This window comes from Protobothrops mucrosquamatus, unplaced genomic scaffold (genome assembly GCF_001527695.2).
Source record: "Protobothrops mucrosquamatus isolate PMUCROS unplaced genomic scaffold, P.Mucros_1.0 scaffold6, whole genome shotgun sequence".
Classification (NCBI taxonomy): domain Eukaryota; kingdom Metazoa; phylum Chordata; class Lepidosauria; order Squamata; family Viperidae; genus Protobothrops; species Protobothrops mucrosquamatus.
Genome location: NW_015386393.1, coordinates 1,735,007 through 1,748,939, shown reverse-complemented (window position 1 = coordinate 1,748,939; position 13,933 = coordinate 1,735,007). Strand labels below are relative to the sequence as shown.

General features: G+C 43.6%; 1 protein-coding gene across 1 annotated transcript in view; it reads right to left on the bottom strand.

The window, feature by feature from the left end:
• SIN3B (SIN3 transcription regulator family member B) overlaps window positions 1-10,743 on the bottom strand; it is a 23,358-nt gene extending 12,615 nt beyond the window's left edge. Inside the window, exons 1-10 of the mRNA XM_029282960.1 lie at window positions 10,606-10,743; window positions 7,853-7,959; window positions 7,508-7,661; window positions 6,144-6,410; window positions 5,070-5,213; window positions 4,404-4,526; window positions 2,964-3,053; window positions 2,562-2,680; window positions 1,398-1,605; window positions 1,146-1,262 (exon numbers count right to left, since the gene is read on the bottom strand). Coding sequence (XP_029138793.1) covers window positions 1,146-1,262; window positions 1,398-1,605; window positions 2,562-2,680; window positions 2,964-3,053; window positions 4,404-4,526; window positions 5,070-5,213; window positions 6,144-6,410; window positions 7,508-7,661; window positions 7,853-7,959; window positions 10,606-10,743 — 1,467 coding nt within the window. The remainder of the gene's footprint in view (window positions 1-1,145; window positions 1,263-1,397; window positions 1,606-2,561; window positions 2,681-2,963; window positions 3,054-4,403; window positions 4,527-5,069; window positions 5,214-6,143; window positions 6,411-7,507; window positions 7,662-7,852; window positions 7,960-10,605) is intronic.
• Between the last annotated feature and the right edge of the window lie 3,190 nt (window positions 10,744-13,933).

Sequence of the window (13,933 nt, the reverse complement as noted above, 5' to 3'; positions counted from 1 at the left end):
AAAACCCCCTTTAAAATCCCTCAGGCCAGTCCCGCTAGTTGGAACAGCCACGTCTTGAGGGCGCGGCGGAAGGAAGGGAGATCAGGGATCACCCTGATCTCTGGGGGCAGTTCGTTCCAGAGGGTGGGGGCTCCCACAGAGAAGGCCCTCCCCCTTGGGGTCGCCAGCCGGCACTGTCTGGCCGACGGCACCCTGAGGAAACCCACTCTATGAGAGCGTACAGGTCGGTGGGGGGAAATCTGTGGCAGGAGGCGGTCTCGAATGTAACCAGGTCCGATGCCTTGCTTAATAACGGAAATTTTGAGCTCAATTCTGGTCATAAGGACTACTTGTATAACAATTAACTTCCTTGAGCGGAAAGGGAGGGCTGCTATGGTAGTTTCCATCTGAGTAACCAACTTTGTGGATGCATTCGCTTTACTAAGTTGATACTATAATCTGCGAAATGATAAGAAATGACGAATCTTTTAGAGTCTTTCAGTTAAGTAGGATATGGCAACTCTATAAAGCTAATTCTGAAGCAGAGCTTCCTTCCACAGAACATGCTAGGAAAACACAGAAGAGGACATTGACTAAAAATGTCTCTTCTGGTCCAGAAAAACTGTCCATAGATAAAAAAAGAAAAATAGAAACACAGTATTTAAACTCTGATTACTGTTAATCAGTCTTACATCCATTCCCAGCTTTCAGACCAAAAACTTAGCAAGGTTCACCTATTACAGAATCATAGGGCTGGAAGGGACCTTGGAGGTCTTTTAGTCCAACCCCCCTACCCAAGGCAGGAGATCTTATTCCATCATGGACAAATGACTGTCCAATCTTTTCTTGAAAGCCTTCAGTGCTGGAGCACCCATAATATTTCATACTAAATCATAATGTGTTTTGTATGGTTCTGACTGAGAATGAAGTATGAACTGCTGGTGGATGTTAGATTCTGGTTTATCACTTGCTGCAAAGCCTGAGCTGATCCAATTATGTTTTACTGCACAAACCACAATTAATAGAATCATAGCTTGGTATGAACCCAGTCACTGGCAGCTCCTACCAGCAGTAGCATTCCAGCTGGGGATCAGACATGGGACTTTCTATGCTCAGTTTCTGACCAAAAGGACACAGTTAACAACTATCAGATGAAGGAGACGCACCTCGAAGCGTTCATCTTCACACCGATGTAGCTGCTCCTCATAAGGAGTTTTCTTTGAGCTGACAAAGGTTGAGTCTTCGGACCAAGATGGGAAGGAGACCCAGGTGTCATTTAGCACCTGTAGAATTTAAAACACACACTAAATCAGTCGGATCTTTTGAGCATCTTCCTACGGGGTCCTGTTCTCCAGTGTCTGATGAATCCCCTTTGCCTTCTACTCTCCTCTCTACAAGAGATTGTAAGCACTACCTACCTCCTTGCAAATAGCTGTCCTGCCACTGCATTTGGGTTGCTGGTAAGTCTTGGGGAGGGCTCTGTAGCTGGAACCGATACGCTTGCAGGAAGCATAGTCAATTTCCCGGCACATCCCATCCCCGGAGCGATCACTCATTGGGGAGGCAAAAGACAGCTCCTTCACTCCCAGGAATGACTTGAACTGAGCAAAGAGTTCGGGGAATTTCCTTCAAACAAACAAGCAAATATAGGCTAGAAACTGACAGGTTTAAAGAGGTAATAGAACCTTTTTTGAGGAAGAGCACGCTGAAAAGTAACAGCCTGCCTTTCAGCACTAATCACGACTAGAAGAAGATAAACAGCAGATGTCATTTCTCTAAGATGAGCGCAGACAACCATCTTTCTTCAGGAGATAATTTACTTTATCATCATCATCATCATCAATTTTTCTTTGAATGGACTGTAATATCACTGAAAAGGGCATGGTTGAATGTTTATCTCCTTAACGATTTTATCTTGTCCTTAAAATATAAAAAAAGCGTCACTGAAATGTCAACTCGGCTGCCTTGGGGTTTTCTAGGAGGGATGGAAATATGGAGCTAAGGGGTTCATGCTCTAAAACTGCCCATTTCTCCTAGATCTGTTAAAACAAGAGAAAGCTGTAACCATGAAGCATTTCACTTAACCGCTTTATACAACTGTGGCAACTGTGTGCAATTTGTTGAGTCGCCTGCGCTTTGGTGGCAAAATCTGTAAAATGATTACTGCATTCTCAAAGTTACATAACAATTGCAATGATGCTGCTGTCAACGGCACAATATACTGCTTTATTGTTTAAAAATCATGGGATCCACTGAGTCCATAACTATTTATTCCAGTGAATTAACTGCAACAATTCTCAGTGTGAGACTGTCGTCTCGTGCATATTAATAATTTGACAAAAATACTCCTCCACACTGTCAGGAAGAGATTATTTGGGAGACACAGTCTCTCTCAACAGCCTAAAAGCAGGGCTGGGCAACTAGGGCAACTTTATGACTGGTGGACTTCAACTCCCAGAATTCCTGAGTCAGCATGGGAACTGAATTCTGGGAGCTGAAGTCCACAGGTCATAAAGTTGCCATAGTTGTCCACCCCTAGTCTAAAGAAACAAAGCTCCAAATTTAACATTAGTCTTTCTTACCCCAAAAAGGGTGTGATCAGCTGAAGCAACTCAGAGCCAGAGACCAGCTCTTGGTTGAAGAGAGCAATGCAGCGGAGGAAGTTCTCGTAGACTTCTTGGCTCTTGAGGACTCGGCGTACCTAGCAAAAGAGTCAGAGAGGAAAATGGCACCTTCTGTTTGCCAGGCACCAGCTGACACCGAAACGGCCATTTCAGCTCTTGCGGGAAGAGCTGAGCGGCCTCACTCAGACAGATTGTAATCTGGCAGTACAACCTGGGAAACTGCTTTAATCGAGTTAGTGCAGTTTGCTATGAGTTTTAGGGGGGCTTTTCCTCCACCAGCCACCCAGGACTCCTTTTGCACTGCAAGGGTAAGTCTTGGTTCGTGAACTACAGCTCTGTTCCCACCAGAAATAAACAGACCTTGTCAAAGAAAGAAAACTCCTGCAAAGTGCCGTATTTGCCCACGGTCGCGACGGAGAGGTCCTTGGTCCCACGCAGCTTCATCTTTTTCTGTCGGGAGCATTTTACAAGCAGGAACAGTTTAGAAGCCTAGCACTTAGAAGCAGCTCTTTAAATGTTTTGACTTTTCCTGACATTAAGACCCCAAAGGAAATACAGGTAGTCCTCAACTTATGCCCGCAACAAATTTCTGTCGTTAAGTGAGACATTCGCTAAATGAGTTTTGCCCCATTTTACGACCTCCCTTGCCACAGTCGTTAAGTGAATTTCTGCAGCTGTTAAGTTGGTAACAAGGATGTTAAGTGAATCTGGGTTCCTCGTTGATTTTGCTTGTCAGAAGGCTGCAGAAGGGGATCACGGGACGCTGCAACCGCCATAAATGGGAACCAGTTGCCAAGCATCTGAATTTTGATCGTGTGACCCTGGGGATGCTGCAACCGTCTTAAGTGTGAAAAATGGTCGTAAGTCACTATTTTCAGTGCCTTTGTAACTTTGAATGGTCACTAAGCAAAGTTGTAAGTGTTGTAAGTCAAGGACTACCTGTTCTTAGTAACTGGCTAACATTTGCATTCCCTAAAAAGCAAAAGAGTAGCACTGTCCGTCATAGGCTTCTGCTACTCCACCCAGTCACACCTACATAAAAGTGGAACTGGTAAAAATGGATTTAGACCAATGTTTCCCAACAACTTCTGCAACTTTTAAGATGTGTGGACTTCCAGCTGCCAGAATTCCCCACCCAGTAAGCTGGTGACTTAGGTCTAGACACGTTAAAAGTACCGAGGTTGAGAAAGTTTTTCAGTTCATAATTAGCTTTCCTCCTACGAGATTATTTTTCTGTAAAGCTCAGAAATGTAGCTGAAAAGTACATTTTGTCGAATCATAGAGAACCTACTGCCGGTAGTAAAAGGTATTATAACTGTGATAGTACCGTTTATAGAAAAATCCTAATGTAGGACAGATTTATTGGGGTGAAAAGTTTGGGGGGACTGGAGACTCTCTCCTCCTCCTCTCCCTCTTTCAAATTAAATATGTCAGAAAAGCTTTTGTGAGAAACAACCTGCCCATCTTTAAACAATGCTACAGTTGAGGGGTCCTTGGTGCTCTAGGATTGGTTGTTTTCTTGCAGACGTTTCACTACCCAAACTAGATAACACCATCAGTCTCAGTGTTAGTAAATATTCTCCTTTATTAATTCTACAGTTGGCTGGTTTTACTTAACAGGCCAGCATAGTTAAATATGTGGAACATTTCATGAGTTCAGCCCTTTTTTGATGGAAATACCTCCTTTTCTTCTCAAGGACAGAACTAATCAGCCAGTTTCAGCTAGATGGGTCACCTAAACTCCACAGCCTTCAAAACCACTCTTGCCCTTTCCCCCAGCTCTGCATTTGGTTCAGATACCTTGGCTGGGCTGGGCCCAGGACGGAGCAACAGAGACCTGGACCGCTTCTTACTGTTTTCCAGATGTTTCTCATGATCCATTTTGGGGATACTGTTGGCATCACATGGCCCATTCCCTGTAAACTAAACCAAAAGGGAAAGATGTTGGTTACTGTTTGTTTACTGGTCTTTGTTTGTTAATGTTTATTATTCAGTTTGCACTGTTTTTAAAGTTTGCTAGCTGTCCAGAGTTGCGTTTGACTGGTGGGGGAGCTATGTAAATTAAGATAATAATAAATGAATGGGCAGGGAGGAAGATTTGGCTGCCTTTAACAAACTGTTGAAAGGCATCTCAAGTCAGAATTGGGGAACGGGCTGCTATGAATCGCTTGTCACCACCCAGGGAAGGGACTGTTCTTATTCTTGTCCAAGGGATGGACTAGCTGCCAAACAAATGGCATTTTCTCTGTGGGGTGACTGGGGGGCCATTTGACTCTCCAGAGGTTTGAGGCTGCATCCATCTGCTAATGAATGATACATGCTGTCCTTCAGTCTGTAGAGGAAATAAGCCAGAATTTTCCACCCAACCAAGAAAGTAGCTCTTCTTCACACCCCTCCTGCTCAGCCTCCACATTTGACAGCCCGCCTCCTCACAATGGCCACACCAAAGATTTAGCAAAGACATACCAAAGACCTCTTTGCCTCCGGAAGGAACTGTCCAAACTCAGACAGAAGATCTTCCTGGCCCCTGAAAAGATTTGCCACTTCAGTGAAGACCTCCTCTTCCGACATGCCTCGAAAGGGGCGGCCTTTTGTGCTTAGCTGCTCCTTCTGCAAGTTAACAAAATGTTTTTATTCATTAGATTTATATCCCACTTTTATTTTGTATAACTCAAGGCCACGTACATAACACTTCCTCCTATTTCCCCCCAACAACGATGACCCTGTAAGGTGGACTGGCCCTGTGAGAAAATGACCGGCTTAAGATCACTCAGCAATTTTCAGGCCTAAGGGAGGACTAGTTTCTAGCCCAGAAAGCAACATCAAGCTCTCTCTGTTGTGAAATGTTACGCTAGTTGTACCTATTTGAAGCAAAACCAGCATCAATCTAGAATAGCATCAATCTCTTGTCTGGGCTAACTTACGCTCATTCCTAATAATAATAAACCCTTTCTTATCAAAGTATAACATGTATACACTGAAATTGGCTGAGCCTCCCTCTGTGCCCCCCCTCTCACCACAAACTGACGGTGACTACAAACCCCCAACTTTTTTCACCCTGTGAACTAATTGCACATCACGCCAGCCTCACCAGTCTGTCATGCATAAAGTTATAAAGTTATGTCCCATTCAGAAGCCTGACAGCCCATGGATAAAAGCTGTTCTTCAGCCTGTTGGTACGGCTAGCTATGTTTCTGTATCTCCTACCCGATGGTGGAAGAGTAAAAAGGTACCAACCAGGGTGTGAGTCATCCCTGAGAATTTTCCTCACTCTGCCAAGGCAACGGGCCCTGGCGATGTCATCCAGTGGAGTCAGGGAACAGGTTAACAAAGGACAAAGTTCCTCTCTTCCCATCACATATGCCGAAACAACAAACATTATAATGGTTTCTACACAATACACTTAGGACAGTGGCTAGGTTCCCAGAAAAGTACTCTATCTGATTTTACCCTAGTCAGGTGCAATAAGAACTGACAGACAGACCCCACCTACTATTCACTACTGCTTTCTGGACTCATGGGGGGCCCATCCTCCTTTACCTGATATGTGTGAAGGATCTCCAAGAAGGAACGATAGATTTCAGGGTGGTCAAGAAACCGGGTCTTGATTTTATTCACATAACTTATGGCATTGTTGAACTCCACTGAATCGGATTCCAGGGGCATCTGAACTTTATCATCCTTGCAGGGCTGTTGCTGCTGGCGGAAATCCTCTGGGCAGTCGCCATGGTTGTGGGTGTTCTCCTGGCAGTAATGCAGCATCAGACTGCTGCCAGAGAGAGGGTTCTGAACTGGCTCCAGGGATATCTGGGGAAATGCAAGTCACTGTGTGAGGAATTAATTAATTCAGAATAAATTCTAAGAGTCATTCCCTTGGTAAATGTAGATGCGAGGCCTACAAGTACCCCTACCCGTTGTCCCTCAACACACACAGACAGAATGTTGTTGTCTCAGTATCTGACTCACAGCAGGGAGTCGATAGGAAGCAAATGCTTGAACGGCTTGGATTCACAAAGCAAGAAACTATCTTTCCAGAGATAACAATAATGTTGGACTTTACTGACCATAGCTAGCTTGGATGATGTAAGATGAAATCCGAGGAAGGTCCCTGGGTTCACTGCAATTAACCTCATATTAGAATGAGCAATTACATTATTTGTAGAGGCTTTCCAGCGACATAAGAAGAAAAAGGCCGTTATCCCTGGCCCACCTCCCAAATTCCTTTTAAATAGAAACATTTCCAACCTGGGTAAGCAAAACAGATGCTCTGCCCATTGCAGTTACGGGCAGACCTACTTTGGATGGCGATACTTGAGTGATCCTTTAGCATAAATGTCTATGGAGACTCTCGGTCATCCAGGTCATGAAAAAGGTGTTTTTTTCAAAAGGAAACTGGACTTTGTTTTTCCTTGAAGACGTTTTGCTTCCCATCCAAGAAGCTTCTTGGATGAGAAGTGAAACGTCTTCGAGGAAAAACACAGAAATTCCAGTTGCCTTTTGAAAAAGCACCTTTGGGACACCCCTTGGCGTAGCACCACCAATATCGCCCTCACCCCTCCAAAGGAAGAGCAACTGCAATACTCGGACCTCTATGCCTGTTCTTCTTTTTGGCTCTCTCGTGCTACTTGTATTCTTTTCAAGGAAAGCTGGACTGCTACCGTGCTCTCCTGCAAAGTCTCCTGGACCTAAGCAAGTAGCTCTGCTGGGAAGAGGAAGGGTTTCGCTGTTTGTGAGTGCTCTTGTGGTCCCAGGGAGAGGCGGAATCAAAGTAGCACTTGCCACAATGGTCCAAGGATCAAAAACAAAGGCTGGGAAAGCTAAGCGAGAGAAGATCCATCTGCCTTCAACTGTCAGCTGCCGCTACCAGGATAGGAATACTTAAAACATAATAAAGCTCTTTGTACCTGGCCAGTGAGAGGTGACTGGACATTCAGCTTCCCGTTCTTTGGAATCTCTATTCGGTAACCCAGGGGCAAGAAAGCGTTGAAGCCGATGATGAGGTCCGGGTGTTCGTGGAACAGCTGAGAAACACGTCTGATGACACCTGGAGTGTCAATGCTGGACCCAAAACAAGACATGAAGAACAAAAGTAGATGCTTAAATCAGGCAATGGAGAATGGATTTAGGAGAGATGGTGTTTGCTCCCTCTCCTTCCTGAAATCTCCCACAAGGCTCAGTGAGGGTTTCATGCTTAGTCAAATCAATCAAAGGAGGGAAGCAGGGTATGGATTCTCCTCGGTTCATGTTACCTCTGGCTCTTAAACTCCTTCATGATTTCCAAGAAACCGTTATATGTGGCGGGGTCACTACCAAAACGGATCTTCACTTGATCCAGGTAAGAGAGGGCATCTTCTACCTGCAAGAAATCGTAAGAGATATTGAAAGATCTCTCTCTCTCTCTCACACACACACACACACAAATACCCAAAAAGGGAAGAAATGTAACGAACAGCAGGTAATTTTACTTTCTAAACTAGTTCCAATCCGAGCTGAGAGACATGTAAAAAGCAAAACAATGCCACCAGTTTTCAGGCCCCAGAAACATCCAAAATTTATAGCCAGAAAAATCTCCATTTTGCATTCAAAATGGATTTGAAAGGATTTAGATTTCCTTGCCAATACTAAAGGCCAGAGAGATTGTATTTAGCTTCTGACGGGGCATGCTGGAAAAAACACTGCATGAGGCAATTTTTGTGCAGCAATGGACTTTGTGGATGAGGCACCGTATCACAAATGATTTATTTATTTAACAAAGTGAGCATGGGTCACCAAGTGCATTGTCACATGGAATTGGTTTGCCTTATGGGCAATGGCAAAAGGTTATTTTTTCTTGGCTACCAGACAATATATCAAACAATTATTCTTGTATTTCCAGATGGCCTACTGCTCTGCCTCAATATCCCCTACCATTAACCAGTCTTTTATTTATTATCACAAAGAGAGCCAATTCTGCTGCCAAATACTTTTGTTTTATAAGACAGGAGACAAGTAGAAGCCAATTCATAAATGTACAGGTGCCCATGGACATGGTCTAAAGTCACTCCCAGAGAAGATGGGCTCAACATAAAAAATCTTGGGACTCAAAACTGGCTCAATGAGCACCCTTTCTGAGTGGAGATACAAATTTTGGTGCTCTCCAGATGCATGAGATGGTAACTATCCTAATCCTTTGACACTCACTATAGTTGATTCTTTTCATACAAGTTCTCAGTATTCTCCAGTGTACATTACGGAAGGGACTCACCAGTTTAAATTTTTAAACCGTACCTCAGAGTGCCTGTTCTCTTTCTAACCAGAAGGACAGATTCTGCAATCACTGTGGTACAACATTTTGCTATTGTGGCCAGGAATAGGTGGAGTACATCAAATTTTGCCCCTTTTATGATGTAATAATGAGAAAAATACTGCACCAGATTGATAATTGCACAGGCCCCCGAAGAGAAACATGCACTTTTTTTTCTCCTATTAGAAGTATTCTATCATGTTAACACTCAAATCGTTATATTTATCCTGCTTCCCTTTACAGTTAAAAAAGAAATATTTATTCAACCTTCTGGATTTTTGGCTAGGTTGTAAGTTTAAGGTAAACTTACACTTTTTAATCAAATTAGTGTTGTGACTTTAGACGAATACTGAGGATAGTTATAATTGTCTTTACATTTAATCAATTGGGATATTTACGCTGTGTGAATGCTTTATGAATTATGCCAGTGTTATAACCGATGTTACAATGGTAAGAAAATCTGAGTGTGGCTGAGAGCAGAAGTGCCAAACATCTGAACAGCACTGAGCTGTCTAGCACTGCTATGGGGATGGGAGGGGAATCTCAGCCATTTTTTCCTCGACAGAACTGTGAAGAGAGGAGTTGTTTTAAAAGACAGAAAATGCCACAAGAGTATTCTCATGAAAAGTGGAAGCTGCTGTGTAGTTCTATGCGCCTGATGTGAAAATAGGGAAAGGTGTGCAGAGATCATCTCTTGTACCCCTATTTTATGAGATGCTATGATACAGCATTAGCCACAACAGAATTGATGGAGCAATCTATGTTTTGGAAAGGCAAATGGATGCACCATGTCTCACAAACCAGCCTGAGTTTAGGTAATCAGAAGCGGGATAAACACAACGTTTATCCTTACTGCTCCCCAATTCAAGACTATTTTTCACTTACCGCAAGGCAATAGAGCAGAATGTTAAATTGGCCATTGTCATTTTTTTGGTGCATTCAGAGATTGTAGAAATTAATCAGCATCCGCACATAAGATTTTACTGCCCAAGAATGTTTTGAAGAAAAACAGATTATTTGTCAGTTTCCATTATTTAGCCATGCTTTTTGCTTCTGCAGCTGCAATTTTGCAATCTGCATTTTTTATATGAACATTCAATTGCAGTTCTGATGCTTTATTTAGTGTTTGGTTTGGGTTCTGTGCAAAATCAGCTTTTTCACCAAGGAGCTTCCAGTATGGGTTTACAGTGACAAAAAGACACATTGCTCACATCATTAGGAAACAGAACCCCCAACCCTGTTAAAATAAAAAGGAAGCAAACTATTGTAGTACACTGCCCGTTCAAATACAGCAACCTATTAAAAATGAAATAAAAATGAAAACCATCAAAACACGTGGCACTTAGCCATTTTAAATTAAAGGTGCCAGCCCACTTTTTAAAAAACTTTTTTTTTTACTTGACAGCTCACAAAGTAAGGAAAATACTCCTTGAAAGAAATAAAAAATGCAGGCGATGCAAGGAGGCAGCGGGGCTTCAATGCATCTTGCCTTTCACATTGACAATGCAAAGAGAAGTGGGGTCGGGGCTGGCGAGAAAGAAGGTCCTCTAACCTTATGCAACGGGGCTCAGGGTTTGCATGCAGCCCATCCCACCAGCATCCACTGTGAAAAGAGCAGAAGGGAGGGGGAACCCCAAGTTCTGGACAGGTGAGGCAGAGATAAAAGGTCAATCCATGGGGAGGCGCCCCCTTTCTCTCCCCCGCCCCCTTCAGACTTACGTGGACTGGAAGCTTTTCGGAAGCAGGCGCCGCCACCGCGCCCCCTCCTCCTCCTCCTCCGGTCCCCCCAGTCCTGCCCCCCATCTTCGCTCCGCTGCTGCTCCCCCGGCCGCCTCCTCCCCCTCCCCCCGCCGCCATGTTGGGGCTCCCGCGGCGGCGGCGGCGGCGGCGGCGGCAGCGACTCTTCCGCCCCCTTCCGTCAGCCGCAGCGGCGCGCCCGAAGCAGGCTGCGCCTTGCGTCAGTGCGCACGTCCCCCGAACTCTAGGAGGAAGCGCCCGGAACCTTCGGGACGGGGGTCGAAGGAGGCGGCCGGAAAGGAAAGGGAAAGATCTCAGCGGAAAGGTGCCGAGAATAAGAGGAAAACCATAGAGAATGGAGAGAGAGATGGGTGGCTTAAGAATAAATGTTGCTAATTTGCCATAATAAGCGCTCATGGTTCATAGTTCTTATTTTATAGAAAGGCATTTGGGAAGGGAGGGAGATAATAAGTCGGAAACTGAAAATTATCGATAGTAACCTTTGACATTAACGTTTTTCTCAAGAGACCAACGTTTCTTAGCACAGCACAGACCTTAAATGAGTCGCCAAAGTAATAACATCTAGCAACAAGACAAACATAGCTACCTCTATATGCAGAGAATTGGATCCTGGGAAAGTGAGAAAGGAAAAATGGGAAGGAGTTAAGATCAAGAAGGAGAAATGAAAGAAAGGCTACAGTGACACACCCAAAGGAGCGGGGGCGTGGACGGTGGACCTCCTAAACAATGAATACCAATTGCTCACTATATTTATTAGCTGCAGGGATTGGGACATAAAGCCCTCGGCCTCAGCTTCATTTCAGCGCGCAAAGAGTTAACATTGCAGAATTGGCATTCGTCGCCCAGGGTCATTTAATAAAGTACTATCCGCCCATTTTTAAACCGCAGAAAATGGACACTGCCTAAAATTGCCCGCACGATTGCTGCGCCCTATCCTGCCGCAGGCACGATGCCATCCAATGGCGGCGCTTTTGTTGACTGCAAGAAAAACAAGGGAATGGTGGATTCTCTCAGCATGGTTTCCCTCCACTGTTGCTTGTCAAAATCAGCTGGTGGGTCTAACTGTAGGAGAGGCAAAGCAAGGTTAAGGAGGACGAACTTGCCCCAGGATTTGAATGACTGTTTTGCATGAGTGGATCGGAAGCACCCTAACAATTGACAGGTGGGTGGGAATGGTTCAAGGGAAGGGGGTGGGGAAGGTGGAGGTCACCTGACTAAAAGCAGCTTTGCATCTCAAATTCTGCCCCTTTGCCCAGATATTGTGACTTTTCACTTACATACAAAAGGGATGGGAGTTGTTTTATCATGGCGTGATGCTGCTTCTATAATAATCTATATAATTGTTTTTCAACCTTGGCAGTTTTAAGATGTGTGGACTTCAACTCCCAGAATTGCAGGCTGGGGAATTCTGGGAATTGAAGTCCACATATCTTAAAGATGCTGGGATTGAGCAACGTTATATATAATTAGATGATTGCAGTTGTGTTCCAAAAGCAGATTAGGTTCTGCTTTACACTTGTGCATTTATGTACATTTTTACAGCTTATTATTAAAATAAATTATTTAAGGGAAAGAATGAACAAACCTTTATTATCAAAGTATAACACGTATACAGTGAGATTGGCTGAGCCTCCCTCTGTGCCCCCCCCACAACTCACAGTGACTACAAACCCCCAACTTATTACACCCTGTGAGCTGATTGCACAGCACGCCGGCCTCATGAGTCTGTCATGCATGAAATTATGTCCCATTCAAGAGCCTGACAGCCCATGGATGAAAGCTGTTCTTCAGCCTGTTGGTATGGCTGGCTATGTTTCTGTATCTCCTACCCGATGGTAGGAGAGTAAAGAGGTACCAACCAGGGTGTGAGTCATCCCTGAGAATTTTCCTCACTCTGCCAAGGCAACGGGCCCTGGCGAGTTGTAGGATGTAAAGTAGCTCTTTAGCTTGAAATGCAGGGCCTCCAGACTAGAAGAGATACGTACAGATTGTCCACATTCATCAGACATAGCTCCTCCCATCCCTACCAAGACTGGCTTAACATTAGGGATAGATTCAGGAACAAATTGGAAAGTATATCAAGGTTTGGATAGGATATTTCAGAGCTTTTACATGTAGTTCTCAATATATGACCACAATTGGGACCAGAATTTCCATTGCTAAACAAGGCAGTTGCTAAATGACTTGCATCCAATATTACAAACTTTTTCCCATGGTTATTAAGTAAATCACTGCAGTTGTTTAGTGAATCACATAGTTGTTAAACAAATGCAGCTTCCCCCATTGACTTTGCTTATCAGAAGTTGTCTGGAAAGCTTGCAGTTGGTGATCACGACACTAAGACACTAAAAGCATCATAAACACATGCAGGTTGCCAAACACCTGAATTTTGATCATATGACCATGGGGATGCTGCAACAGTTGTAAGTGTCAGGACCAATTGTAAGTCACTTTTTTCAATGCCATTATAACTTTGAATGGTCACTAAATGAATGGTTGCAAATTGAGGACTACCTGTATTGGGTAAGCCAGTTTTACATCATACATAACTGATCAGAGAATTTTAACATAAATTTGATGAAACCAGTATTTCCACCCTGAAATTGGGAATTGATTATTCATGAAGAAACAATTTTATTGTATGCAGAGTGATAAGAGCTTGTGTGTTGTGAACAACTCTACATAATACATATAGTCCTTGACTTACATGCATACATGTATTTACGAAGGTTGCAGTGTGGTCCCCCATTCGCGATCTTCCCATTTGACTTCCAACAAGCAAAGTCAGTGGGGGAAGCTGGATTCACTTCACGACTGCAGGATTCACTTAACAAGTGGATTGATTTGCTTAAATACCAGAGCAAAAAAGGTCAGAAAATCAGGCACAACTCACTTAACAACTGCCTTGTTTAGCAATAGAAATTCTGGTGCCCATTGTGGTTGTAAGTGGAGGACTAATGCAGCTTTACAATTTAGCAAACATTTGAGATAGAAATTCTAGAGGTCTTTGTTCCTTTGTAAAAAGAATGGGGAATATACACTTATTTTGTAATATTTGGTTTATTTACAAATACATATGCATTTTAAACCCATTTTGTGTTCTGCAACATTTTCATTCGTACGCTGCTCTTGTACTCCATCATTTTCCTTAATTAGAAGACAGCATTCATTGGGGGGAAAAATCCAGTGATTATGAAATAATTTTGTACACATATAATCCTGATGAGTTTTCAAACATTCAGCTACCTGCCTTAAGAAAGAAATGATCAGAGCTATTCATGAATATCCA